Source organism: Leuciscus leuciscus (genome assembly GCF_965113295.1).
Source record: "Leuciscus leuciscus genome assembly, chromosome: 17".
In the NCBI taxonomy this organism is placed as follows: domain Eukaryota; kingdom Metazoa; phylum Chordata; class Actinopteri; order Cypriniformes; family Leuciscidae; genus Leuciscus; species Leuciscus leuciscus.
Window position 1 is genome coordinate 6831468 of NC_138741.1, and position 27571 is coordinate 6859038.

The window sequence follows — 27571 nt, forward strand, 5'->3', positions numbered from 1 at the left end:
TCTGACTCGTCATCTCTTTTTTGCTGGACACAAGGGTGCTGACAGGGCTCGATCTGTCCAAGAGGGGCGTTTTTGCGTGTTGATGCATGACTCTTCTGCAACTGCTGAATGATGGCAGAGAATTTAGCATCCAGCGAGGGTCGCCCTGTCCGAGGCCTCGCCCCCTTACAGTTCTCTTTCTCCTGATTGGATAAGACGCTGGTAAAGGGTAATTTATCGGGAGGGGGTGGAGGAGCTCTCCTCTTCTTTTTGCTGCCCGTGACGGGACTCGTAATAGACTGATTGCTTTCTTTACCTGGTGACAGAACCGTTTTTTGTACTACCATTGGCCGGGATCCTTCAAACAGCGCTGCCCAATGAGGCGGCTCTGTGTCCTCCTCCTGACCAATGAGAAGGCGCCCATCAGTTTCCTCAATCTTATTGTGAATTATGTCAGTCAAGCTCTCAAATTTCCCAGGGGAACCGATGCCTAAAAAGAATACATTAACCAAATAATAATTAACACAGAAATAACAGGAAGTTCCTCGTTCCTCATAAATTATTCTAACAAAAGCAGAACAAGTCACTCTTATATTATATTATAAAATGATACATATGTCCTTGATTACTCACTCAGATCATTATAAACAGAGTCAGCTTGCTTCGTAAGAAAGAGTGGGGGTTTCCGTGGTGACAAAACCTCAATTTCCATGAGCTTGTCACATGCATGTAGCCACTGACCTAAGAATAAGTTGGTAATAATTGTTAACGCATACAAACTATAGTAAAATAATTTTGCTTTGAATTCTGACAGGCGCTTGTTGAACTGACCCTGGTCATAAATGTGCTGCCAGAGGGCATCCAGCCACTCCTGTAAGATGTCAGGAGTATCAGTAATGAACACATGACTGACGGAGTCTCCATTTCCCGGGTTTATCAGGTTGAGTTTACAGCCAGTCCTCTGGTGGTCCTTTTCTACACGAATACGGGTCTCCTGCATAAACACACACACAAACATTATACTACATATTTTATGATGGTTCTTCAATGTATCCCAAATGGTAAAGCTTTGTCAGTCATTTGCTATTATTGCTGTAACCGTAATTAAATTACTGTGTTAACTACAAGCTTATTAGATTAGAAAGGCGGCATATAGCAGTGTAGCCATATAGCCAATTATTATATCAGCTGATATTAAAAAGGATAATATCTCGAGCACGTACGCTTGACGTGCGAGAAGCGATGAGGTTCATTCTCGTGTTACGCAGCACGTTTGAGCTTCTGCAAGAACCAATGAGGTTCATTCTCGTGTTACACAGCACGTTTGAGCTTCTGCAAGAACCAATGAGGTTCATTCTCGTGTTACACAGCACGTTTGAGCTTCTGCAAGAACGAAAGAGGTTTGTTCTCGTGCATCAAGCAAGTATGGATGAGCTTCTGTTTATGTTCGCTGATCAATGATAATATGTGAATAAAAGAATAAATTCAATCTGTTCATCATTTAAAGCGATCGAGTCTTCAGAAAATTTGGACGAAACTGCTCAATTGATGGATTAGTTTTAAGTTCCCTTTATGAATTTTTTTAAGCAACAAAATGGTAGTTGTGTTACAAAGATGAACGAAAGTCTTACAGGTTTGGAACAACATGAGAGTGAGTAATTGATTTCAAGTTTTTCATTTTTGGGGGAACTAATCCTTATTTTTTTGTCTTTTTTTAAACGCAACCCTTTTTGGAAATATATAAAATCATGCACAAAACCAGGAATTTGTATTTTGTGGTGACCTCAAACACAGTAGAACACTTTATCTTATACATTCCTTCCTAAAAAACAAAGTGTTCCATTCTCAGGTTTTAATGGGGGAAAAAAGGCCATTTTAGAAATGTTTCTTACCTGGTTTATGGGAATAATGAGGCTGGGCTCCACTTTTGCTTGAATCTCTTCAGGAGAGTAATAGCATGAAATCTGTCCAGCCTTCAGCATACAATATAACTTACAGCGGCGTTGCAAACCCTCAATGCTTAGCTAAATGGATAAACAAAATGTTGATTTTACACATTTCATTCCATTTACAAATGTTGACATGAATCTTTACTAGAAAAACACCAGTTGATGTCTTGCCTGTTGGCTCAGGTAACTGCTCATCATGTCGTGTGTCATGCAGTCAGGTTGTGCCACCAGCTGACAGCACAGGTTTCCATACAGCGGCAGCCATGATGAAGCCTCCACTGACAGACCAATGGCAGGAGGTCAATCAGAACCACTATGCTGGTCAATTATTCAAATGTGGGTTGTTTGTTCTTACCATTCTGCATGATTATAAGAGAATGAGACTGGAAAGATCCCTCTGCCTGCTCCAAGCCCAGTGTGGTGTACGCCAACAATGAGTACTGTGCACCTCTGACACACACAAAAAAATGTTTGGTGTTTTTTTTTTTACATGAATTTCTCTAGTACAACAATAGAAATGATATTAATTGTAAGGAAATGGACATTATATCCATGCTTGCATACAATGGTATTGGGTTGGACTGGAGGAAAGTGTCTGGGTCTCCTCCATCCAGGAGAGGGCAGAGTTTCCTGGCTGAAGATCTGCCAAAAGACAAGCGCAGCTTCCTAGCCAGTTTTTTTGGAGTGTTGACAAAGGTTTGTTCCTCCTCCAGTCCACAGCTATACAGCTCAAATGTAAGTTCAAAGTCCGGCTTCGCTTCAGAGCTGTTAAAATGATTGAAATTGAGCTCAGAACTCTACAGACTGCAGTTCTCTTTCTTTTAAACAAGATCATCATTTTCACATATTTCTTAAATGGCTAAAGAGTGCAATATGGAAAGATGAGAACTTACAAATTTTTGACACCTTCAAAGCAAATATCGGTCATTGAGGGGTCTGCAATCACCATTTCAGTGTCAAAAATCTCTGAGCCAATCTTTATCAAACAAAAGACTGCCACCCGCTGTGCATCTGTTGGGTTCAGATATGCATGGCATCAGGATAAATGACTATATGAAGAGATTTCTTAAAATATACATATTTTATACACACTACTGTTCAAAAGTTTGGGGTTGTTAAGATTTTACGTGTTTTTGAAAGAACTCTCTTATGCTCTCCAAAGCGGCATTTACTTAAAGGAGCAGTTCACTTTAAAATGAAAATTACCCCATGAATTACTCACCCTCAAGCCATCTTAGGTGTATAATTATGACTTTCTTCTTTCAGATGAATACAATCGTAGTTATATTAATAAACACCCTGACGATTCCGAGCTTTATAATGGGAGTGAATTGCAACCATCAGTTTGAAGCTCAAAAAAGTGCGTGCATCCATCAATCATAAACAAACTCCAAACGGCTCCGGGGATTTAAAAAATAATTAGCTTCCAGCCAAATGAACATACGGATTGCACTTAAGTGTAAAGCACAACTTATGCGAGAAATGCAACGTACAGCTGATATTTACACTGCGCCATGACGCACTACGCTACTTCCGACGTCACAAGTTGCGCTTTATGCCGCGTTCCAGGCAACCTGTAACCCGTGTTTTTCCAACTCGTAACTGGGAGTACATCGATCTAGTACGAGTTCACGGGTGGGAAGTCACGGGTTTGACTGCCGTTCCAGTGCACTTTCACGGGTATAAGGTTGGAAAAACACGGGTTACAGGTTGCCTGGAACGCGGCATTATACACAAGTACACTGGGTATGGCCGTTTGGCCGGAAGCTAGAATTTTACTTTGTAACGTGTTACTTATATATGAATATTTTTCTTACACAAACTCATCACTTTGCTTCAGAAGGCCTTTATTAACCCCCCCGGAGCCATTTGGAGTTCGTTTATGATGGATGGATGCACTTTTTTGAGCTTCAAACTGATGGTCGCAATTCACTGCCATTATAAAGCTCGGAAGCGTCAGGGTGTTTGTTAATATAACTCCGATTGTATCCGTCTGAAAGAAGAAAGTCATATACACCCAGGATGGTTTGAGGGGGGAGTAAATCATGGGGTAATTTAAAAACTACTCCTTTAATTATAGTACAAACAGCAATATTGTGAAATTTTACAATTACAAGCAGTTTTCCCTTTTATTATATTAAAAATACCAAAGCTGCATTTTTTTTTTCATTACTCCAGTCTTCACTGTCACATGATCCTTCAGAAGTGTGTGTGTAAGCTAAACCATTCAATTAATAAAAATCAAAAAAGCATATATTTGCATTATATTCATAACATTAGCAAAGACGTGGATTTTTTAAAATAATAAATCATTATAAATGTTATACTGTCACTCACTCCCTTTGCTGTTAAAGTGTTCTGAATCTTTCCAAAACAATGGAATTCGCAGGCCTGGATAAGTAAAGGAAAAAAACATGAATGAAAGAAAGACATTTTTACTACAAAATAACAAACGGGGTTATATGAAAAAAGAAAAGTTGATTCCTTTACCAGATATGGCTACCTTTCCCTTACAAGGGATTTGATCCTGAGAGACTGAGGATCTAAAAAAAAAAAAAAGTATATTATTTATATGCATGTTTGATCATTTACATTAAAAATAAAGTTTCCACTAACTACTCCCAGCAATACAGCTGCTGTTCTAACCTTCTGATGTCCTGGTGCCCTTTCCTCCTCTGGGCTTCACTCATGTAGGCTTTAATTCTGGCATTACAGGTTAACAGACTCCTGGAAGCGTCCAACACCTGCTCTTTTTTAGTGCTGGCAACCAGAATCTTGTAAGCCCCGGCTCTCATTCGCATCTCAAACTCCAATTTCTCCTGAATATCACGGTCCTATTGTGAAGGGTAAAATTCATCAGGAGAAATTTAATGGACAAGTGCTCTCAAAAGAGTTCTGGGTAAAACAAATTCAGACAAGAGGAAGAATATGGGCATTGGGGATCAATGGTCTGGACACCAATGAATGGGAATGAGCCAGTGAAGTAACATAAAAATAGCTGGATGAGAAGAGGAGCTCATCCTACTTTAGGGGAAAGCAGGTCTTTTAGAACAGACAATGGCACATGGATCAATGAAAGTGAGTGAAAGTAGAGGAAGTGGGAGTTATTTTTTGGTGAATCGGTTCTTTTAAAACTTAGATTAAATAATGATTTAGTCCAACCATAATCACATTGACCATGGCATGATATTATTATGTTTCAATAAAGCATATGGAGGGGGACACTGGTTTTGAAGAGATAGTTCAATCAACACCCAAAAATGAAATTTCTGTCATCACTTAAGTTGTTCCGAACCTGAATTAATTTCTTTTTCTTCTGCTGAACACACAAGATATTTTGAAGAATATAGGTAACCAAACAGTTGTTGGACTACTTTGACTTACATAATATTTTTTTCCCCCAAACTATGAAGTCAATGGCGTCCGTCAACTGTTATCGATATTCTTCAAAATATAGGCTATTCTTTTGTGTTCAGCAGAAGAAAGAAATTCATACAGGTTTGGAGCAACATATGGGTGAATAAACGACAGATTTTTTTTGGTTGAACTAACATATCCCTTTAATTTTGGTTTGTTTATTAATAGTCTCGCCTCGGCTCATGGCTAATTGGACTTTCGAGTCGGAATCAAAAACCGCAAAACAAACTAAAAGATTCGATTCACATGAAACGATTTGTCCACGAATCGGATGGCAAGCAGGTGGTGAAGACTAGTAGCGTTAGTTGGACAAAAAGACGCAAAACAATCTAAACATCGACTAATTTTAGAGCTGTGTGATGATGTTTTAGACAAAAAAAATTCACTAATTTGGTCCATTGGAGGATTCCAACACATAATATGGTAACTAACGTTAGATAGAATATGAATGAAACATGACCGAACTCTCCTCATACACAACTACCTTTAGTTTCTTAGAAGTTATGAACAACAAATTCATGTCTTCTATTATCTGCTGCGTGTTATGCACGTTTGTGCATCGCTTCATATGTCTGTCTTTGGCCTGAGAAAATTATTGAATGTACCGGTTAGTCTTGAATAATTAATAACAGACATGAAAAACCACAACGTGAATTCCAGCATAACAGACTCACCTCATTTTGAAAAAACATGCTTTCTCTTATTTTCTTTCTCTTGATCTCCATGGCGAGAGAGGAACACGATGATACCGTGGATCGAGTGGCAATATTTCGTTTAAAATGTTGAATATCCCGCGGTGGATCCATACTGGCCTCTTCCTCAAGACAAGCCTCTCTCCGCACAACAAACCAACGGATTACACAAGCGTGAATCGACCAATCAGCTTATTTCAAAGCTCGCTGTTGCCTATACAGCAGTTGGGCGATACCATTTTTAAACTGTGAAAGGTTGGGGTATCGAAAAAACTAAATAGGTGTGCTTAAATAAGTCGATTTTATTCTTACATTTTGCGAATTTCATACTGATATGTGAGGTATACTACATTTTAAACTAGTTTATGCAAATTATCAAATAACGTGGGTTTGTGTTAATGCTGTGATTTTGTGCTCTTCTCCCCCGTCTGTCTTTAAATAGATTGACCTGACGGTCTGCCGCACTGCATTCTAATGAATCCTGAATGTTCTGACCGAAATCTTTTCAGTCAGTGATCTTTTTACAGCGACTGTAATTTTACACCTAATGCGATGACATTTTGCACACGAAAACTGCATTCAGCGTCATATGAAAAGAAATCAATGTCACCTCTGTCGCTGCTGTCACGCTCATTCTTGACCCAGATGACTTCATACACCTAGATATCGCTTTTACTGTATCTCAATCACAGAGGGTTACCAGTGGGGTTCGGACTGAAATATCAAGCAACAGATAACCCGAAGGAGCAACAGTTTGATCAAAGCTTACAATACACAATCCCACTGGAGCTCGTTCATCAAGGTATGATCGCATGCTTGTGGTGTTATAGAAAATGTCAGTCAGACTCTGCCCAGTAGATCTCCTCCTGCTTGCTTAAGAAGATTTTCACAAATATGTCTGTGGTAGTTTAATGTAAGTATAGAAACAATTATGGCATGATCTTCGGTTGATTTAAGCATATAAGTAAAGCATTAAAACATTTGCAAATGCATCTCACCACCGATGTGCATGCATTTGATTTGCCAAAGCTTTACATTAACCTATTTAAACCATGGATATGCTGAAATTAAGAACATAATTAAATAGTAATAATGGATGGAAATTGTCATGTTATATTCTGAATGAATATCTAGCACACAGCCTAGATGTGACAAGTGGTTCAAGTGTTGATATGATCATTTATTTTATTTTATTCTAATGATACTGTCATATATTCGGTCTATGTTAGGCTTTGAGAAAAGCTTGATCTAATAAAAATGACCAGTTAGACAGCGAGGGATACACACCATAGTTATCGACCGATATGGGGTTTTCAATAGTCCATGCCGATATCTAAAAAGAGCTCATGGTGGCCGATAAAATACCGATAATACCGCCGGGGCAAGTTGTCACATATTTCCAGTTTAGCTTTATTTTTAAAGTCACTTTCTGTGTAAGCACATACTTTAATATCTGGGCTACAAAAAATAAAATAAAATAAAATTCCTAGGAAAAAACGATACAGTTCATTTAATGCATGGTGACATTTTGTGACATCCCAATAGTGTTGACCTAATTAATCCACTTATAAAATGAAAGCTACTGTTCCAAATTATTTTTTCAATTCAGATTCATGCAGTTTGTATTATATGCAAATTTAATGTGCATTGACAAATTTAGACAGATTAATCAGCCTGCCTGATATATTTGTCTATTACTAAGGTAGAAAAATGGTTGTCCTTGGCAGAAATGAAAAAAATGTGTTAACACTTTATTTTACAGTGTCCTTGTTATAACAGTAAATTATGCATAATTACATGCAACTAACCTTCAACCAAATCCTAATCCTACACTATCCCTATAGTAAGTACATGTAGTTGCTTAATATTATTCAGTACTTAAATATTTAATTACACTGTACAATGACACCTTTAAATAAAGTGTAACCCAACATTTTTACTAAGAAGGACCAAAATTCATACAGGAGTGCCGTGGGACAAACGTAAAAGTTGCGTTACATCGAACAATGTTATATTAAATTTGAGATGATTAAAACTAAAAAGTTAAAACAAAAAGATTCATTAGAAATTAAGATATGCTTCAAAGACATGTAAACCCCCCCCTGTTGTGATATGGTGGGTCAAAATCACAGGTTATCGCAGGCCAACTTTGCCATTTCTGCTGTAAGATATTTTTACATCGAAGAACTTGGATGCACAAATTTGTAATATTTTTTTGTTGATAGGTTATCTGTGTCATGCAGCAGAAAGTGTGCACACGCAACACAGCGCTGTTTGTGAAGAACGGTCAGGCGTGTGGAGCCGGGGTCCCTCCTCAACTTCCTTTCCGCTGCCCGCGATGTGGAGAGCACCAACGTTTCCACAGTCTTTCTTCCCTCAGAGCTCACCTTGAATACAGCCACCCGTTCCACACTAAGCATGACATCAGCCAACTATCCACAAGGGATTTATGTAACACAGACCGAATGGAAGGCTGCAAAATCTCCAATTCCGACATGCATAAAGTACGTGATGCCGGCACCAATACTAACTCCACTACGAGAGGAGAGCGCAAACACACATTCGCTGCTGACCAAGCTCCATCCCAGCATCCCTCTGAGCAAAAGCTCACGCCCCCCGAGAGGAGCCTCAGCGTTGAGGACGCATCAGCCGGTGCTGGACCCCTCTCGGCTCCGGTGGCGTCCGTGGAGAAGAGGCTGGAGGGGATGATGAGGACAGCCAATAGCAGCATGGAGCGGCGTCTGCTACGGCTGAGCTCAGAGCTAGCGCAGACAGACACGGCTATCCTGTGTGAGCGCGCTCACTCGCATCACCTGGCCCAGGAGAAACAGGTAGTGCTGGAGCGAGAGCGAGCGCTTAGCCGACAGGTAGACGCCGCTGTGATGGTGATCGCCACACTGAGGCAGCAGCTCAGCATCTCGGAGCACGAGCTGGAGCGGAGAGAACAGTGAGTGAAAGATTTAAAGGCTTAGTTCGCTAACTCATTCACTCAACGTCATGTCGTTCCAAACCCAACAAATTCTGTTCATCTTCGGAACACAAATGAAGATCTTTTTAATGAAACATGAGAGATTTCTGTCCCTCCATTGAAAGTCTACTCACCCAAATCTCTTGACACTTTAGAACTTTCATAAAGAGATTGTACAAGATGCATGTCGTAATTACCACTATTACGAGATGACAGTCAGCCTGTCGGGTGGTACAAGTTTAGTCTTGAAACTTGTCTTTACAAGTTGTAATTATGAGAATGTAAAGGCTTTTTACTTGTCAGAATGGCATGAACGCATCTAGAAATCCATATAAATGGTTAATCAAAGGCTGTGTCCAAAATCGCCCCCTATACCCTTAAAGGGATAGTTCACCCAAAAATTAAAATGATCCCATAATTTACTCTTCCTCAAGCCATCCTAGGTGTATATGATTTTCTTCTTTCAGCCAAACACAATCGGCGTTATATTGAAAAATATCCTGGCTCTCCCAAGCTTTATAATGGGAGTGAATTGTACCTTAGATTTTTGAAGCCCCAAAAAAGTGCTTCCATCCATCATAAAAGTAATCTATATGGCTCCAGGGGGGTAATAAAGCCCTTCTGAAGCAAAGCGATTCGTTTTTGTATGAAAAATATCCATATTTATAACTTTATAAACTATAATCACTGGCTTCTGGCAAGTCGAGTTCTGGCGGAAGAGTGACCTCTGACCTCTAATAAAGAACATTCTTCTTTTGTGTTTCACAAATAAAATAAAGTTATTTTATTTGTGTTGGAATGACATGAGGGGGTGTAAATGATGATGAAATGGAGAAAGTGCTCAACTCTGTGGCTTATTTTTTTTCTTAAAAGTGCAGCAGCAAGAAACAGAACAAAACAGTAATACATTTATGGACTTTGAAGAAAATGATTAAATATGATTGGACGCCTTTAATCCTTTTACATTTTGTGATGAGAGCCTAATGTTTCATAACTACCTCTGACTGTATCGCAGGGAAGTTGTCACCATCCAGAAGTTTCTGGAAGCAGCGGCGCAGCACGAGATGTGTGGGAAGGTTCGTTTGCGACGGTTCATTGAAAGCCTCTTGCGGCGGATTTCCCTGGCCGAGAGACTACTGGAGTATTATCAGAGCGTCCCTCACAGGCATTACTGCACGGCTCACTCTGTATGTTACCAAAATATGCATCAACATAACACTCAATCTGCATCAATCTCACGACTCAATTTAAAAAGGGTTTTAGAAAGTAAAAAAAAAAAAAAAATCACACAGGGTCCTCTGTTTTTAATGGTGTTCATGTTAGTGATTGTGATTGGCCTCACAACATTTTAGATAATAGTATTTTAAAACAAAATTGCTCCATTGTTTTTTCAAAAGAAATTATAATAAAAGACTATGCTAGTGTTACAAGATATACAATGTTTTAATAATGAAATCATTTGTTTTTTTAAGTTCTCTAGACCGTTACACCACTATTTTTTACTTTTAAATGAATTTCATAGGTAATTTTAAATGCCAGAGCATCAAGTCATTGACCCTATACAAAAGATATTCCCATTGATAATGAATCACCTGACATGACCTACTTCAGGATTGCAGTAATGAACTTCTATTTCAGAAATATGTCAGCCCTATTGTATTTCTCTAATTTCTCATTATTTCAGGTGCCTCTGCCATCAGAGTTCGGTCCACACAGAATAACACAAAGCAGGTATTTCATTATTGCTTTCACTTTTAGAAGAAAAGTCACATTAACCCAGTAATGAGTAATTCATGTAACCATTTAACTTGAACTTTTTAAGCTTCACTGTAAAAAGTGGTAACTTGCAATTGTTAACTTAAAGAGCTAAAGATTTAACCCATTAAAATGAATTTTGTTGGTATAAATTAATGTATTTAGGTTGATACAGTAATATTAAATAATATTTTTGACTTGAATAAAACCAGTTAAAGGTGCAGTACACTATTTCTGAGAAACGCTGTTGAAAGTGAATCAGACCGAGCAGCAAAACACACTTGTAGCCAATCAGCAGTAAGGGGCGTGTCCTCTCATGATGGGGGAGGAGAGAGAGTGACTGAAAAAGAAGGGTTATGATTAGGTAAAAGCTTTAGCACCCGCGTTAATATTAGAAAAGATTTCCAGTGGTGGAGAGACGTTAGAGAGCAGGAAGGCCTGAAAACGGAGGCTGAGGTTGCGTTGTTTCTGCTCCATATTGAGTAACATTGGTTTTGCTGTTTCACAGAACTGCTGGCGACTAACAACCAACTCTTGCTTGTATATACTCTTGTGTACTGTATGTTCATTTCTTGTTCTTCCTTGTCGTTCGTTCGCCATCTTCGCTTTATTTTTCATGAAGCTTTATTTTGCTTCGCTTCTTCTATGATGAAGAGACATCCAGTTTGTGGGCGGAGCAATGAAGGGAGGGGTGTGTTTGGGTTGATTTCAAATATCAACAGTGTTAAACAATGATTCTCAGAAATCGCTTACTGCACCTTTAATTTAGATGTTATCATTTTTTTAGGTTACCTTTTTTTTTTTTTGATGTTAACTTCCTATACGTAACTACCTGTGGAAAACAATTCAGAGCACTTCACTATAAATCATGTCCTTATTTGACTCATTTGGCTTGTAGCAGACAGTTCGTCCCCTCTAACTAATTAATGTGATCCTATCAAGACAGTAGAAGATCATGTTGCCCCTTCCATAAATTACCCTTCTGTGTTCTTTTCCATTTAATTAGCCTTAAAGTGTGTACAAATTAAATAAAAGAAATAAAATGTATTTGCTTTATCTGCTCCCATGAAACTTTAATAATTTGCTTTGTCAAGGTCTTCGTCAGGTGATGTCTCCCTTTTCAATAATTGTTTGATATTTTATTTTTGCTTATTGGATAATTGTTTAGTTTTATCTGGTGTGTGTTTATTATATATGTGAATATGAAATCCCTTGATATTTGTTGTTCCTATTGCCTGACAAAGACCTTGATTGTTCAAAACGTTGCAAACTATATTGGTTTAATGGGAGCAGAAAAAGCAGTCAGTGTGTTATTATCTTTTCTTTTTTTCATTTCTTTCATTTTGACGTTTTTAACTGAGCACCTGTCCAACTTATTTTGCTGTTTGGCTTCAGGTCTTCAGGAGAGCATCTTGAGCCGGATGAAGAGCAGCAGTTGCTTGGTCAGTCTGGATGGGAACTGTTGGAAGGTTCTGCTGGGAGACTGGGTTACGACAGCTGGTCCCAGCAGAGGAGGTCAGATGGGTATGAGGTTTAGGGACAGGGGCGGAGCTTAGCAATGAGTGTACATGTAAATAATATCGAAGTGAATATGTTGAATGTATTAACAATTATTCAGTGGGGTCCAAAGGTCTGAGACCACATTGAATATCTGGGATTCAGAATCTTCTCTCTTTTTTTTTTGGTTTATTAAAATACACTACCAATCAAAAGTCTGGGGTAAGATTGTTTTTAAAGAAATTAATACTTTTATTTAGCAAGGATACATGAAATTGATCAAAAGTGACTGTTCTGAAGGATCATGTGACACTGATACTGAAGATTCAGGTTTGCATCACAGGAATAAAATACATTACAAATGGTAATAACATTTAACAATATTGCTTTATATATATATATATATATATATATATATATATATATATATATATATATCAAATAAATGCAACCTTGGTAAGGCCTCTTTTTTTTAAAACTCAAAAAAAACATACCAGCCCCAAACATTTGAATGTTAGTGTATAATTTATTACAAAAAACGTGCAAATATATTTACACATTGTCATTAACAACCAGTGAGTTGATTTAAGTTTTACAAAAGATTTCAAGTTGCACATCAGTGAAAGTAATGATAAGTGGCAGTTCAGTGGGTCACATGTTGATTTAGTAAAGCATACTGAACCTTAGGCTACGTTCACACTCCAAGCCTTAGTGCTCAATTCTGATTTATTGCTCAGGTCCAATTTTTTTTACATTTGTCACGATCCTAAATTGACCCGCATGTGCAAAAGAACAATAACAAAGATGGCACGCAGCACGCTGTCATATTGAAGTAAACACAAAATGACTGAAGTCAAGCGTTCAAGCGTTCATTTATAAGGCGATGTGCCGCTGAAGTCAGTGAATTAGTGTGCAGGCGATAAGGAGGACACGGACGATGATGAGGAGCAAGAGAGCAACGTTTTTCTTGTGCATTTTTTCTAAGTTTTGCTTGTATAGAGCTGACACCGTAATACTTAAGAGTGTGACAGCTCACCGTCCCTCCACTGACTAACTTCACCGCCGTCTTCCATATTCACTGAGTGACTAAAGAACTAGCGGTATGTGAAATCTGTGTAGTGACTCCCATCATCGCAGAATTGTGATGAATGATGAATTCTGATTTGACGCATTGCAAAAATTCAGACATGTATCTGATTTAGGACCACATATGGAAGCAAATCAGAATAAAAAAGATCAGATTCCATGTGGTTCCTTAAAAAAAAGAAATGGCCTGCAAGTCTGAATGTAGCATTATTGATTGATTCATGACTCATTACGAGTCGGACTACACCGGTCTCCCTGTGTGTTTGTGTTTGCATGCAGCCAGCAAGAATAACTCAAAAGAAAAACGTGTTTTCACTAGTGCCATTTTACATTTTTTCCACCAGTGACTTTTGGACTCCACTGTTACCGACTACAGATGGCAGATTAGTTATTTGATACTTATTTGATTCTTAAATGTGATTATGGTCCATCTGTGAAATATTTTAATAAGATTGGCTCTTGAATGAACACATGGTGAAACTGCCCTTTAATTTAAATAGATAAAGCTGTTATTACAGGCTGCTTACAGAAAGCGGAGCTATAACCTAGTTAGTAATGTTACATGCTTGTTTTCTAACTGAATCTACCGTTCAGGAAAATGAATGTAGTTATATTATCTAAATGGAGGACGATGTTAAAACAAAACCTGTCGCACAGGTCGGACGTTATGCCACTTTAAGCTTGTAGTTTGTTCACAAACTTTCTCTCATAGAAAATGCACTGTTTCAGCAAAAAGCAAATGTATGTAGCAAATATCTAAATTGAATTGGGTCTTTTTTCGAAGGTACCGTTGTGTATTTGAAATAGTGGTGCTACATTTCAAAGGGACGAATATGTTTCCCTGCTTGTTAGCCAGCCTCTTTAGAAACTTAAAACAGGAGAGAAAAAGGAAACTTTAATAGAGAAAGTCAACTGAAGTAAAACATGCAGCTATTGAAATATGTATAGATGTTCTTAAGTGTTCTTAAATTCATTGCCAATGCCAAGTAGTTTGATAAAATATCCTTTTTGCTATTCTGTACAATTGGAGCAATAGCACTTTGACTGAACTGTGAAAAAATTGATTTAATACTTTGATTTAAAGTAATTGTTCACCCAAAAGGAAAATTTGCTCTAATACCGTTCAAAGATATTTTGACAAATGTTTCAGTGTTTCTTTTTTGCCCGTATATGTCAAAAGATCGAGGAAAATTTGATTTCTCATGTCATGACCCCTTTAACTTGTTCATAGAGCTTAAAATTGAACATTTTATTTAATAATTCCCAGTCAGTAAAGACATCAGATCATTCTGGGCTCTGTATAACTGGAGCAGTAGCACTTATTCTCATCTTCGGCAGAGCTGTGAAACAATTCAGAGAATTGTAGTATAGCTACTTTAAGTAATTACCAAAGTCCTGATGTCATTGTAATGGTAATGTACAAGAAATACTGATATTTACGGTATAACATGTGAAATATACTTGTATGTATGATGAGGGTAGTGTCCATAAAACAGATTGGAGGAACAGGGTAGTGCTTTTGGTAGAGTTTGATGCAGTGTTTATGGATAAAGGACCACTACATGCATGTATTTGGGTCGACGCTTCATTTAACTTTGACTTCAAAATTGATAATGCTTTTTTAAATACTAGTAAGTAGTGTGTCAGATGCAGGGTAGATCTTACCCACAGCACCTTAAGTCTTCATATGAAAACCGTCTGTTTTTTGGGGGGGGGAAAGCCAAATGAGGGCATTTGCTAACATTTCAGCTCAGGCTTACTTGTTCTGTTCAGTTTAGGCTCCGATGTTTTTCACATATTATTGTACCAGTTGCATGTGACCAGCTAAATAGGACCTCTCAGCTTTGTGTGTGAGGCTTTTACCTTAAAAATATACCCAAAAAAACGAACAAAAAAAACGTGGATTTTAAGATCAGAAGATGAAAGTTTAAAAACAGCTAGTTATAATTCTTGTTTTAAAGGTGCACTCTGTAATATTGACTGCTAGCGGTCGAACTGGGTACTGGGTTGTTTCTCCCGCCCCGTCCTTCTCAGACTCCACGCTCACATGGGTTGCCAGATTGAGGACACGCAAGAAAAACGTGCATAATTGACAATAGGAAGCGACGAGCCTTACAGTATAAGTTGATCAGCTAATGTATATGTTTGCAATGTTTTTATTGCGAAGGCTTTTTAGGTCGGGTAGAATTTGCGATCTCGGACCCATTTTGTTTGCCGGCTTCCATCGCTGTGTTTTCCACCAACTGGCAACCCGGAGAGTCGAAATACTATTGGGTGAATTGGCAGTGGGCGGGATCACACAGACCAAAACAGAAACAGACATTCTGACACAGAACGCACATTTTAAAGTAGAATAACTGGCTGTAGGATTGTTTCTCAAAGAAACAAGTATTTGAACTTAGCATGTTTCCTACATCTCTGCGAACATTATGGTATTTTTATGCTTTAGTACAGTCAAAAGAATTACATAGAGCGCCTTTAACCTCTGTTTGTGATGTTTTGTTCAGTGGTGGCAATGTCATCCACTCCATTGTGTGCTCAGTTCTGACACTGTGATTAGAATCTTATTTTGTCTTTTGTGCTTCCTTCAAGTTTCTGTATTACTTGATATTTTGTGTTTACTTAGAAGGAGATCTGAAGTGCTGTGTGAGCATGAGATCATTCACATCCATCGGTATTTTATTGTGAGTGAGCATGCTATAATGCTTTATCCAGTGGCTTGTGCAATATGTGACAATACTTTCATGATGGGAGGAAAAGAAACGGTATACTGTACAGAAAACATTGGAAACTAGACATAATAGGGCTCGACCAAATTCACTTTTTCAGTTTTTCTTATTTTTTACTTTTCTAAATGATCTGCATTATAGATGTGATCTGAGACAGTGTTTCCTACAATGTATTTTTGTTGTCTCATTATTAGTCCCCAACTAATATTATGGATACCGAGCACAGTGTCCACAACACTGGTTCAAACCATTATTTTTAAAAGTTGACATAATTTTTGGACTGACTGAAAACATTAATAAGGATGATGCTAAAAATAAGTTAAGTATAGCATTATAGTTGCTTATCTACCAATACTTTCAATACTTATACAATAATAATGTCAGTTATGTCAATATTTTGTCAATATCAGGTTCAATTTCACAGTATACAGTATTGGTGGCCATTCAAATTCAGTCATAAGTGGCTTTTTTTGTTGTTTTTTTGCCAGTATCAGTTTGATTAGGTCATTCAGCCGTTGTTTCAGCAAAAAAATTGTATACCGATGCATCCCTAATATTAATACCATACAATTTTTATTTTTTTTTGGAATTAGGTTGGGCTCTAGAAGTGTAGGTATGCCATTAAAGATGACAATCAGAAGTAGAACAAAGTTAAAATGTTTAAAAAATGTTTTTTTTGGTTCTATTGTTTGATGTTTCTTGATAATAATGTGTATAATTTGAGCTGATATTTTAATGTTTTCTCTAGACTTATCTTAATGTTTGTGCCTTTCTCTCGGAACATTGTTGTCTGTATTACACGTGTGATACTGTGAGATTTGAAGTCTCGCGCTATCTTTGCTGCTGTACGTGATATTCTGAATAATAAATGTGACTAGAATTGATCATTAAAGACTTATTTGTTAATGCTATGTCTGTCATCCATCTCTTGTGGTAACTGAATGGTCACTCATTTGACGACACGCACTTTTTTACAGTTTTTTTATTCTTATGATGTTGTAGTTTTACATATGAATTTAAATTCATAACATCTCATCTTATTCACTACAATCAAAAGTCCACCTTTACATGTCTTCAAAAATATTTAATTCACTTCTTATTCATCACTGCAATACTGTGGATGAGCACTAGAGGGCATCCTCAATTTTACCATCTATGCAAAACTGATTTTAGGATCTCTGTGAAGAGCTTCTTGTTCTTGTGCAATTATGAAAAACCCTGAATTAGAAGTTAAAGGCCAGTAGGATCAAACTGGCTGCATCCTTAAACAGCAATGTATGAAATAGTTTTTTTATTCAACACACGCTCTTCTATCTCATGTGACATTTCAAAAAAAAAATTTTCAGTCCAACTTTGGATGTAGAGTACATTTACATTTTACATTTATTCATTTAGCTGACGCTTCTATCCAAAGCGACTTACAATTGCTATATATGTCAGAGGTCGCACGCCTCTGGAGCAACTAGGGGTTAAGTGTCTTGCTCAGGGACACATTGGTGTCTCACAGTGGATTCGAACCCGGGTCTCTCACACCAAAGGCATGTGTCTTATCCATTGCGCCACTACCACCCCTTTAGTAATCCTTTAGTAATCCCACAAGAGTAATCCTTGTGCATTCCAGAGGTGCGTTTCCCAAACCACAGTAAGATCCAACCACATAAGTTTGACACTGTTTGCGAATGTTCGTTGGAACTATAGTTTTGGGAAATGCCAAATCGTTCAACTATGTTGGTAACGACAGAAATTAGCTTTCCTGTAGCTCAGTGGTAAGAGCATTGCGTTAACAACGCAAGGTTGTGGGTTCGATCCCAGGGGATTGCACATACCTATGTATAAATGTATAGGATAACGCAATGTAAGTCGCTTTGGATAAAAGCGTCTGCCAAATGCGTAAATGTAAATGACTTAATGACCATAATTTGCTAACAATGGTTTCGGAAAACGCACCCCAAGACATTTGATAATGTTTCTGAACATGTTAAGTTCAGCGACTGGTAGCACCATTTTCTTTGCAAATTATCTGATGATATTTTTTCTTTGTAAATCATGAGAAGACGATAAATTGTTCTCCACCTACAGATCTCGAAGATCTATGTTATACTTCATTCGAGAAATCATGTTAAAACACTAGAACCCTGGAAGAACTTTTCTGTGTGTTATACATTGGACATTATGACTTGTTTTGTAAATTATGCCACCAATTCTACATTAAAGGGATACTCCACTTTTTTGGAAATAGGCTCATTTTACAACTCCCCCAGAGTTAAACAGTTGAGTTTTACCATTTTCGAATCCATTCAGCCGATCTCCGGGTCTGGAGGTCCCACTTTTAGCATAGCTTAGCATAGATCATTGAATCGGACAGGACCATTAGCATCTCTCTCAAAAAAATGACCAAAGAGTTTCGATATTTTTCCTATTTAAAACTTGACTCTTCTGTAGTTACATTGTGTACTAAGACCGACGGAAAATGAAAAGTTGCGATTTTCTAGGCTGATATGGCTAGGAACTATACTCTCATTCCTGCGTAATAATCAAGAAACTTTGCTGCCGTACCATGAGTCCAGCAGGCGTAATGATATGACGCAGCGCCTGAAAATAGTCCCCAGCTCAGTAACTTCCAACGTGACCGGGACTAAGTTTGTCTAACCTATTAGACCTATATTCAGGCGCTGCGTCATATCATTAGGCTACGTATCATTAAATATTCTCCTCCCATAGATTTTGCGTCTGAAAGCACAATTTACAAATGCATATGCAATAAGTTCAGCAGCAAAAATCACCCTGTCCACGCCTTTTCAGCACATATTTTTCACTGCGTGTCTTTAGTAAATCCTGACAGTCGTTTTTTTAAAGTCAAAAGAGGGTTTGCGCTGGTGCAAGCTGTTAGTAAATCTGGCCCTAAGTCTTCTGAAGCAATACGATAGCTTTCTGTGAGGCACAGAATGATTTCTGTCATGCCACGAGTCATTTTCATTGTATAAAAAAAGCTTGAACATCCTGCCAAACTTTTTATTTTGTGTTCAGCGGAAGAAGAAAAAAACGTGTGGGTTTGTAATGACGTGAGGGTGAGTAAATTACATTTTAATTTTGGTGCAAACTATTCCTCCAAGTAAGATGTTAGGGAAAATAAACCTCCAGAACCGAAACACACATGAACCAGATAGCGCATAGCCAAACGGCGAAGACCGCTCTGCTACATTAAACAAAGCTGTCATCTAGGAACAGAGACCAGAGAATGAAAAAAGAGTAAAGCTTGTAGTGTGGAGGTTTACTGGTACTACTTGAATTGAGAAGATGGTTCATATTAACATGAAGATCAAAGAATCGCTTGGTAGTGTTTTTGATTGGTTCGCTCTCATTGTTGTCTTTGAAGGACTTTAATGGCTGCAGCCTCTAAGGCTCGAACCGACGTCACTCACTACATTTAGTATGCTGAGGTCACGATCTCTCCAATTTACATTTTTTAGAAGGTTTTTGTCTGACGGAGGCCATTCATGACCATTTCATTCTTTGAAACAAAGCAAAACCAGTGTTACTCACGTATGCAGCAGACGCAACCTCGCCATCCGTTTTCAGGCCTTCCCGCTCTCTAACGTCTCTCCAGCGCTGGACATATTAACGCTGGTCCTAAAGCTCTTGTTTGATCATAATCCTTGTTTTTCTTTTTCCAGTGATATTCCTCTGAGCTTTTCTCTTTTGTAATGTCTCTCAGCCATCTCTCTTTCTACAGTCTTTCTTCAAATCTCACTCTCTCCTCCCCCATCCGGAGAGGACACACCCCCTACTGCTGATTGGCTACAAGTGTGTTGTGCTGCTCGGTCTGATCCACTTTCAATAGCTTTTCTCAGAAATCGTGTACTGCACCTTTAAAGGGTAACTAAACCCTAAACCAACTTTTTTTAGTTAATGATCTGTAAGAATGGGGCTTTATTAGTGCTGTTCATTGATTCAAGTAGTTTTTTTGACATTTGTGTTTAAAGTGTTTTAATTTTACAAAATATGGTGTAAAAACGTCTGAGTGCTGCCCTCTTCAGGTTGAACAGTGGCTACTGCAGTTGAATTTTCCTATTGGAAGTTGTGGTACCCTCTGACGTCAGAGAGTACCAGTTAACCACGCCCTTGCCTAAAGAGAGATACGTCACAGATACACGCCCCCTCTCCACTGGGCTCTGCTACTTTTCCAGCATTTTTCAAATATTGCCAGTGGGTGGAGTCAGGCTCTGACCAGGGGTTTAGTTACCCTTTAAAGAGATAGTTCACATAATAATGGAAATTCAATCTATTCATCATATAAAGTGGTCGAGTCTCTTCAGAAAATTTGGACTAAAATACATATTCATATTCAATCACTTTTTGAAGCGTCAAAGTGGTAGTCGCGTAGCTGTCAACTGAGGGACGGAAAGATTTTCATTTGTGTTCTGAAGATAAACGAAAGTCTTATGGATTTGGAATGACATGACAGTGAGTGACAGAATTTTCATTTTTGGGTGAACTAACCCTTTAAGGCCCATTTGTGAACCGATTTGCATTGTTTTTTCTTTCCTTAAAGATAGACTCACTCAATTTTTCCATGACTGAAATAAGGTTTTACCAAATACCAAATATGTTTAGAATCCTGTACACATACAAAATAAATGTTTTATGGCACATGTCTAGCCAAAAAAAAAAACACTTTCTTTATCTCAGTAATCCCTCTGTTATTATTAAATTAACCATGGCTGGCTGTGAATAAAAATGCACATTTCTACAATGACATTGTAACTGAAGACTATCTTGACGCTATTGTAAAGCCCGATATATTGGTCCAACGCCGGTTCGCCAATACATGGGGAAGGTATCACGTGTTCTGTCCTCACTCATGCAAAGTATTGGTTGGTTAAATTTGCAATACATTAATCATATGTATTTACTTGTTATTTCATCTGACTCCATAAATGAAAGGTTTTAATAATATCTGTGCCTATGGTTGACTATTCCTTTTAACCATTAAATGAACAATGTCAAAATCAGTTAGAATAATCACATGTAACAATTTAATATTTCAGATATCAGAGATCAATTCCACAATCAATTCAAATATCTAGAACATGGTTATACATTGGTTACACCAAATAATCTTACCCAGCTTGTACCTGAGATAGAGAGAGAGAGAGAAAGGGAAAGAGAGAGACAGAGAGAGAGAGAGAGAGAGAGGAAAGGGAGAGACCCCCTATTCAATTCATGTCCAGCAAAGAAGAGAGAGAGGGAGAACACCTTCCTTTATCCTCTTTGACCAGGTGACATGGGGGATGGGGGAGACCACCCTCAAACGGCTTCTATCCAACAAAAGGGGGGCGGCCTTATCTGGCCTTATCTCTGAACCAGTTTTCTCTAAACTTCTATAGACCTTATTTCCTTTTATTTTATCTATCTGGATATTAGATATCTGTACCACTCACTTTGAGACATTTCAAATGACACCAAAAAACATAACAGTCAATAATAAACATTCACATTAAACCATGTTCTTGTGTGAGTTCTTAGTTGTTTCTGAGAGGAAGTGAGGTTGTATGGGGAGGTCGAATGTTAATCAGCCAGACCAGGCCTCAACCAGTATTTTCAGTCTTACACTATTGTGTGATGTTACATACACACTAGAGGTGTGCTAAGCAAAAAAAAAATAAAAAAATTCATGACACCAATAACGATTATTTATTTTAATCTTCTGTTACTCTTTACTGTTTTACAAGTTTCACAAAGAAAACTATTTCTAGGTTCTTAAGCCTTCTGGCCTGGGGTCACATACCCCTCGTTGGGATTACAGCTGTTTTGGTAGCGGCCATTTCTACAAAAAGATAAATAAACTGACTGAGACGCCTCTACTTGTTTGAGTTGGCAAGTTTACAAGCCACATTATTAGGAGGAGAGAGAAATAGTGAATAAGCAGACTAATATTATTAGACTTGTTTGCCTAGCTAAATGTGTTATTCGGTCATGATATGCATCATAACATAACGAGGAGGACTAGAGAGTTTATGCATTTATTAATGTCTGGTGTGAATTCAGATGACATAGAGCATTGCATGATGTCATCTAAAATGTTTCATATTGTGATTCACACGCAGTGTGTATGTTGTTTTACAAGCCTAGAAGACTGGAGTAGGCGGTGGTGTTGCATCCTGTTCCATAGCGTTAGCTTTTTATAGAAACTCTGTTTTTAAGTGTATGCCAACAAATGAGCAGGCGAAGTATTTGGGAATAACAACATGACCACAGATGACTAAACTGTCATGTCTCTTTCTCTATAAATATATATTTTAAAACAATGTCATACAAACATGTTTGTGAGTCATGATTGGTTGGGCAACAGCCAGAATGTCAACGGTCTGTTTCTGCACTGATAATGAGATCATTGTTCTATCATTTGCTGTTGCAGTCAATCATTTATTGATTTCTTGCATAATTTTGGAATTTGATTTGAGGAACATCAAATTAAATAACAAATGATTAAATTGTGTAAGTGTGGATTTCATTATAAGAAAAACAGCTCATTGTGCTGACATATTTCCATTATAGACTGTGTGATATATAGTGTTAGTGTATATAGTGTTCAGAGGGATAGTTATTCCTGGATACTAGTACTCTTCACAGTGACAATTTATTGTATGCAAATATAGGCATATAGGTCTCCCTTTGTCAATTTATTATTGAGAGCCTAGAAAATATGGAAGCTAAAAGGATAGAAATTATTTTATCAGCTAATTAATTATGTTAAGTCTATTTCTCACCCTCAAGTCATTCCAAACCTGTGACTTTCTTTCTTCTATGGAACATAAAAGGAGATATTTTGAAGAACGATTGAACCAGACAGCATTGGAGCCCATTGTGTTTTATGTCATACCGTTCAGTTTTTATTTTCTGTGCTCTAATGTTTGAGCCAGAAAGCAAAAAGTCTGTATCAAAGTCTGGGCGAAAGAGGGAATTTGTGTAGGCCATACTGCTTATTCTTCAGAGTGAACTCCAGGTATTTTGATAGTACAATCATACTTGGAAAATAAAACCAATAAACAAGTTATTTATGTTGTAACTTGCACTTGATATAGAACAAGCTAATATAAAAATGTTTTTACTGAACGGTACTTCCCTCCCCGTCTCTCGCTCGCTCACACGCACCCCCCCCCCACACACATGACGTCAGTTCCCCTCAAGTTCACACAGGTGTCAGTAGTGTAACCACGTGTAATAATCACATTAACTATTAATGTTTGATGAACAAAAAGTGTCTAAATATTTTTTTTGTCTTAAGTTTGAACAACATATGGGTCATTCTATATTTAGGGGTACATTTCATGTCAGCCAAAAAGTCAGGAAATCAGTATTCTTTTTTGAGCAATAAACTAGGTGGTTAAATAATATATGTCCTTAATGTGCTAAATTAGTTATTTGGCAAGCTTAAGCTCTAATGATTTTTTTTTTATATGTTAATGAAAATTAACATTTGATTCATTATTTTGTCAACTGTGTTACGGACAAATGCTGTGTCAAATGAAACATGAATGAAGTAACACATGTTTGATAACACATTTGTTTGAAAGTTTTTTAGTCTATTCACTAGAGTTTTTGAGGTTATCTGTCTAACTGATTTGTAAATATGAATTGGGGGCTTCATAATGGTCGTTGTGGGATGATGTCATGAAGGATGAAACTTTTCTTCAACATAAATTCACAGTTTGCTGAATTTAGTATTATTCATCATCCTTACCCAAGATTTCCATTTCCAGAGATATCCCTATCTAGTTTTCTGACGGTTTAGTTCACATTTAAAAGATTTATGACATAAAAACCACACTTAACACAGTTGACAGAGAAAGTAACACAGTTGACAGAAGTAACACTGTTGACAGGACACATTAGAAGGAAAAGAGAAAACTTCCTTTAAGATGATAACTTTCTTTTTATTCAACAAATGTAGGTTTAAGTCAATCATGAGTAATTCTGAATGGTTTATAACCCTTGACAAATGTGAATATATTATGTTATGGATACTGAGTTCATAGAAAGTGTGGCCGTGATGAGATCAGTTAAGTTTATCCATTGTAATGCAAATCATGGTTTTAGGCAATTTGTAATTTTGTGTAATGTAAATGTAATTTCCATATAATGTAGTGTGAGCATAAATTGAAACTGAATTGTCAACATTGTCAGTTGATAGGTAACACAGTTGACGGGTAACACGGTTGACATTTCGGCCATTTTAGGGCCTTGTGCAAAATGCTGGCCTTGGACTAGTTAGTAGATGACCTTGATTAACTTATGTTTTTATATTCTTTCTCTACACATTTATAAATATAACATGTGACGCAAGTTCACCAGAACATGTTGATAACACAGTTGACGGTCAATGAATCTATTCTATGCGCAGACAATAATATAGATAATATATTGAAGAGGAGAAGTTATGAATTACCACACTGTCTTCACATTTCCCTCCAAAAAAGGAATTGCATCACAGTGATGTTGGACATGTGACTTTGGAACAAATCATTGCTGATTTATAGGGGGTTTTATAGGGAGTAACACAGTTGACACTGATTTCTCTGACATACACAAAATGGGTGATTTAATGTAGATGCATGAGCAAAATATTTTTTTAAACACCTTTCTCACAAGTTAATGATTATTTTGGACAATATTTATAAGAAATATATACAGAAACATGCATTCTAGAGCTAATTTGAAGAGCAAAACCTCATATTTACCAAATCGGACAGCACAAAAACAGCAACTTCCAGTATAGAATATGCTATTTTTGCAAGATAAAAGATGGGTATCTGTTGGATTTTTGTATTAAATGAATTAGAAATGTCCCTTGATATAAAAGTGATCATTGATTGAAGTGAAATGTTCATGATTTAAAAAAAAAATTATAATAGAGTCCATGGACCTGACATGTACCCCTAATTATAGAATGACTCATATATGGCATTCCTTAGTATTTCAATGGGTTAGCGTATTACAAACTTCTTCATTCTGTTGGATAACCTATGCTCTTTTTCTTTAAAATAAATTTCATTTGGATTGATATATTGCATGTAATGGAATGATATTTATACTTTTATGTGTCAAAATACTCTTTGGGGGGGGTAAACACAGTAAACCCACACTAACGGCATTTTCAAAGCGTGAGAGGTGGTGAAGGACCGAAGTGTCATTGCCCCTTGAAGAGCAAGTGTTATGGGAGTTGTAGTAACCGGTTTAGGTGTAATGTCTCTTATAACGTCCATATAGGTCTTTACAAAGATATTTTTATTCGTGACAAACCAGATTTGATTACATTTTACAGCTATAAAAAGCACAAGTTTCTAAAATGATTCGTTTAGCATTATCTCCTCAACTACACAATAGTAAAACACTACATTTCCCACAATTCTCAGTGTGACGTTTAGCAGTGTTGACATTGCGTACGTGTGAATCTGATACCTATATATGGAGTAGTCATGGCCAGGAATGGCTTGATCCTAACGGTATTCCTGGAGGTCCCCTTAAGCTTTTACACACTGACGGCCCAAATAAGAAGGTAATCACTGAATTACGAGTTGTAGCGCGTGAAAAGCGGCGCGTGAAGTTGAAAGGCAAGTTGACGCTGGACACTTGCGTTATGATGCCACGAGACAATATGACTTCCACTGTCCAGAAAATCGCCAAACAGGCCCTTACGACTTTCCGAAACCCCTCTATTGTCGGAGAACACAATAAAGTGTTCATGGAAAATCAGAGCAAGCTGAAAAACCTTTTAGCGGAGGTCAGAGCGGCCGATTTGAAGATTGTACCGCGGAGCGTCGAGAGCGCGTCGATAATGCCGCCTCAGCGTCTCGCGCCTCCCGTCACATACATGCACATCTACGAGACCGACGCCTTCAGCATGGGGGTGTTTTTATTAAAGACTGGTGCTTCTATACCCCTGCATGATCACCCGGGAATGTACGGCTTGCTGAAAGTGATCTACGGAAAGGTACGAATCAGCTGTTTCGACAGGCTGGATAAACCCAGAGAGGGAACCAGCGGTGTGCAGTTCAACCCTCCACTGATGCCCTTCCAGAGCAGCTCTTTACGGCCTTCAGTGCTGAGGTCTGTGGGGGAATACACGGAGGACAGCGGCCCGTGTGTGCTGTCGCCACAAAAGGACAATATCCACCAGATAGACGCTGTTGACGGACCCACCGCTTTCCTTGACATCTTAGCGCCGCCATATGAGCCGGACGAAGGGAGAGACTGCCACTATTATAAAGTTCTACATGCTCATTCAGAAACTGCAGATAGAAATAGTGAAGCCCAGGAACAGGGTGATCTGTGGCTTATGGAAATACCACAGCCTAGTGAATTCTGGTGTGGTGGAGAACCTTACCCAGGGCCTAAAGTGTCCCTCTGAAGCACTACTGGGTTCTGGTTGATTCTAGAGATTGTATGTTCTTGTACTTGAAGGGAGTGTTCACCTGAAAATGAACATTTTGTCATATACTTACACAGCCTTGTGTTCCAAACCTGCGAGTTTTGTTTTGAACACAAAAGATGATATTTTGAAAAATGTTGGTAACCAGACAATTGACGGTAGTCCATCAACTATCTGGTTTCCAACATTCTTCAAAATATCGTTGTTTGTGTTGAAGAAAGAAGCTCATACAGGTTTGGAACAACATGCCGGTGAGTAAACAATAACAACATTTTCTTTTCTTTTTTTGGGTGAACTGTCCCTTTAATACGTCAGAATGGGTACTTTATCAATAGTATGGTTATTTGAAACACCTGTGTCAATCCACAGCTGCTGTCTTTAGTTACCTTTTGGCTATTCTTTTTGTGCAGATTTATCTAAAGATCAATTCTCTGTTCTTTACTGGTCTGTTGCCTGGAGTCACTTTGTACAGTCAGCATGTGATAAATATTTAAATATTTGCAGCAGATGTGAGATTTGGTTTAACACAGGCTTCACAATAGTCGAACAGAGCAGGAATCTGATCATCTTGTTTCCGTTGCCGTATATTGTTTTAACGCATTATGCCATCAGAACTGCAATCTGGCTCAGAAATGTTTAGCAACACTCACTTGGCACTGGATACTATTTTGAACACTCTTGGTCATTATGACAGAAAAGCACTTAGCCAAGATGCAAGTTTAAAAAAAAGAATAATAATGAACAAATGAAACATTTAAAATATTATGAAGATTGTAACATTGATTTTACATAAGAAACTAAAGTTCTGTTTCTCCTCCAATAAACTTAAACTAATAAAATATGCAATGGTAACTGGTCTTGTTGATTATTTAATACATTTTAGATTATTTAGAATTTTTTTAGAAGCATGTTATAACCATCGTTTTTGAATTTATTCGGTCAAAAATGAATTTCATTTCAAAATAAATGTTTTCTATTTTAATATATTTTAAAATGTCATTTATTACTGTGATGCAAAGCTGATTTTTCAGCATTATCACTCCAGTCTTAAGTGTCACATGATCCTT

General features: G+C 37.7%; 3 protein-coding genes across 4 annotated transcripts in view; 2 read left to right on the forward strand and 1 right to left on the reverse strand.

Moving 5' to 3' along the window:
- The window catches only part of LOC309479004 (rhotekin-2-like), a gene marked incomplete at its 3' end in the record, with an annotated part of 7160 nt that extends 933 nt beyond the window's left edge, over positions 1-6227 (reverse strand). The window contains exons 1-12 of the mRNA XM_082142850.1: positions 6020-6227; positions 4575-4762; positions 4419-4471; positions 4266-4319; positions 2822-2939; positions 2493-2693; positions 2284-2378; positions 2100-2206; positions 1872-2003; positions 811-973; positions 613-720; positions 30-469 (exon numbers count right to left, since the gene is read on the reverse strand). Of these exons, the coding sequence (XP_081998976.1) occupies positions 30-469; positions 613-720; positions 811-973; positions 1872-2003; positions 2100-2206; positions 2284-2378; positions 2493-2693; positions 2822-2939; positions 4266-4319; positions 4419-4471; positions 4575-4762; positions 6020-6151 (1791 nt within the window). The 5' untranslated portion in view covers positions 6152-6227. The remainder of the gene's footprint in view (positions 1-29; positions 470-612; positions 721-810; positions 974-1871; positions 2004-2099; positions 2207-2283; positions 2379-2492; positions 2694-2821; positions 2940-4265; positions 4320-4418; positions 4472-4574; positions 4763-6019) is intronic.
- Positions 6228-6493: 266 nt separating this feature from the next.
- On the forward strand, positions 6494-12651 carry LOC309479909 (protein ZNF365-like). 2 transcript variants are annotated; one of them, XM_082144180.1, is made up of 5 exons: positions 6494-6839; positions 8263-8984; positions 10021-10192; positions 10690-10736; positions 12156-12651. In XM_082144180.1, the coding sequence occupies exons 2-5, from the start codon at positions 8275-8277 to the stop codon at positions 12295-12297; spliced, it is 1071 nt and encodes a 356-aa protein (XP_082000306.1). In that variant the 5' UTR covers positions 6494-6839; positions 8263-8274; the 3' UTR covers positions 12298-12651. The 2 variants fall into 2 exon arrangements, with proteins under 2 accessions (XP_082000306.1, XP_082000307.1); XM_082144181.1 differs by lacking the exon at positions 6494-6839 and adding an exon at positions 6849-6950.
- Positions 12652-25505: 12854 nt separating this feature from the next.
- adob (2-aminoethanethiol (cysteamine) dioxygenase b) lies at positions 25506-27356 on the forward strand. The gene has a single exon (XM_082143879.1). The coding sequence runs from the start codon at positions 25713-25715 to the stop codon at positions 26481-26483; it is 771 nt and encodes a 256-aa protein (XP_082000005.1). The 5' UTR covers positions 25506-25712; the 3' UTR covers positions 26484-27356.
- The last annotated feature ends 215 nt before the right edge of the window (positions 27357-27571 follow it).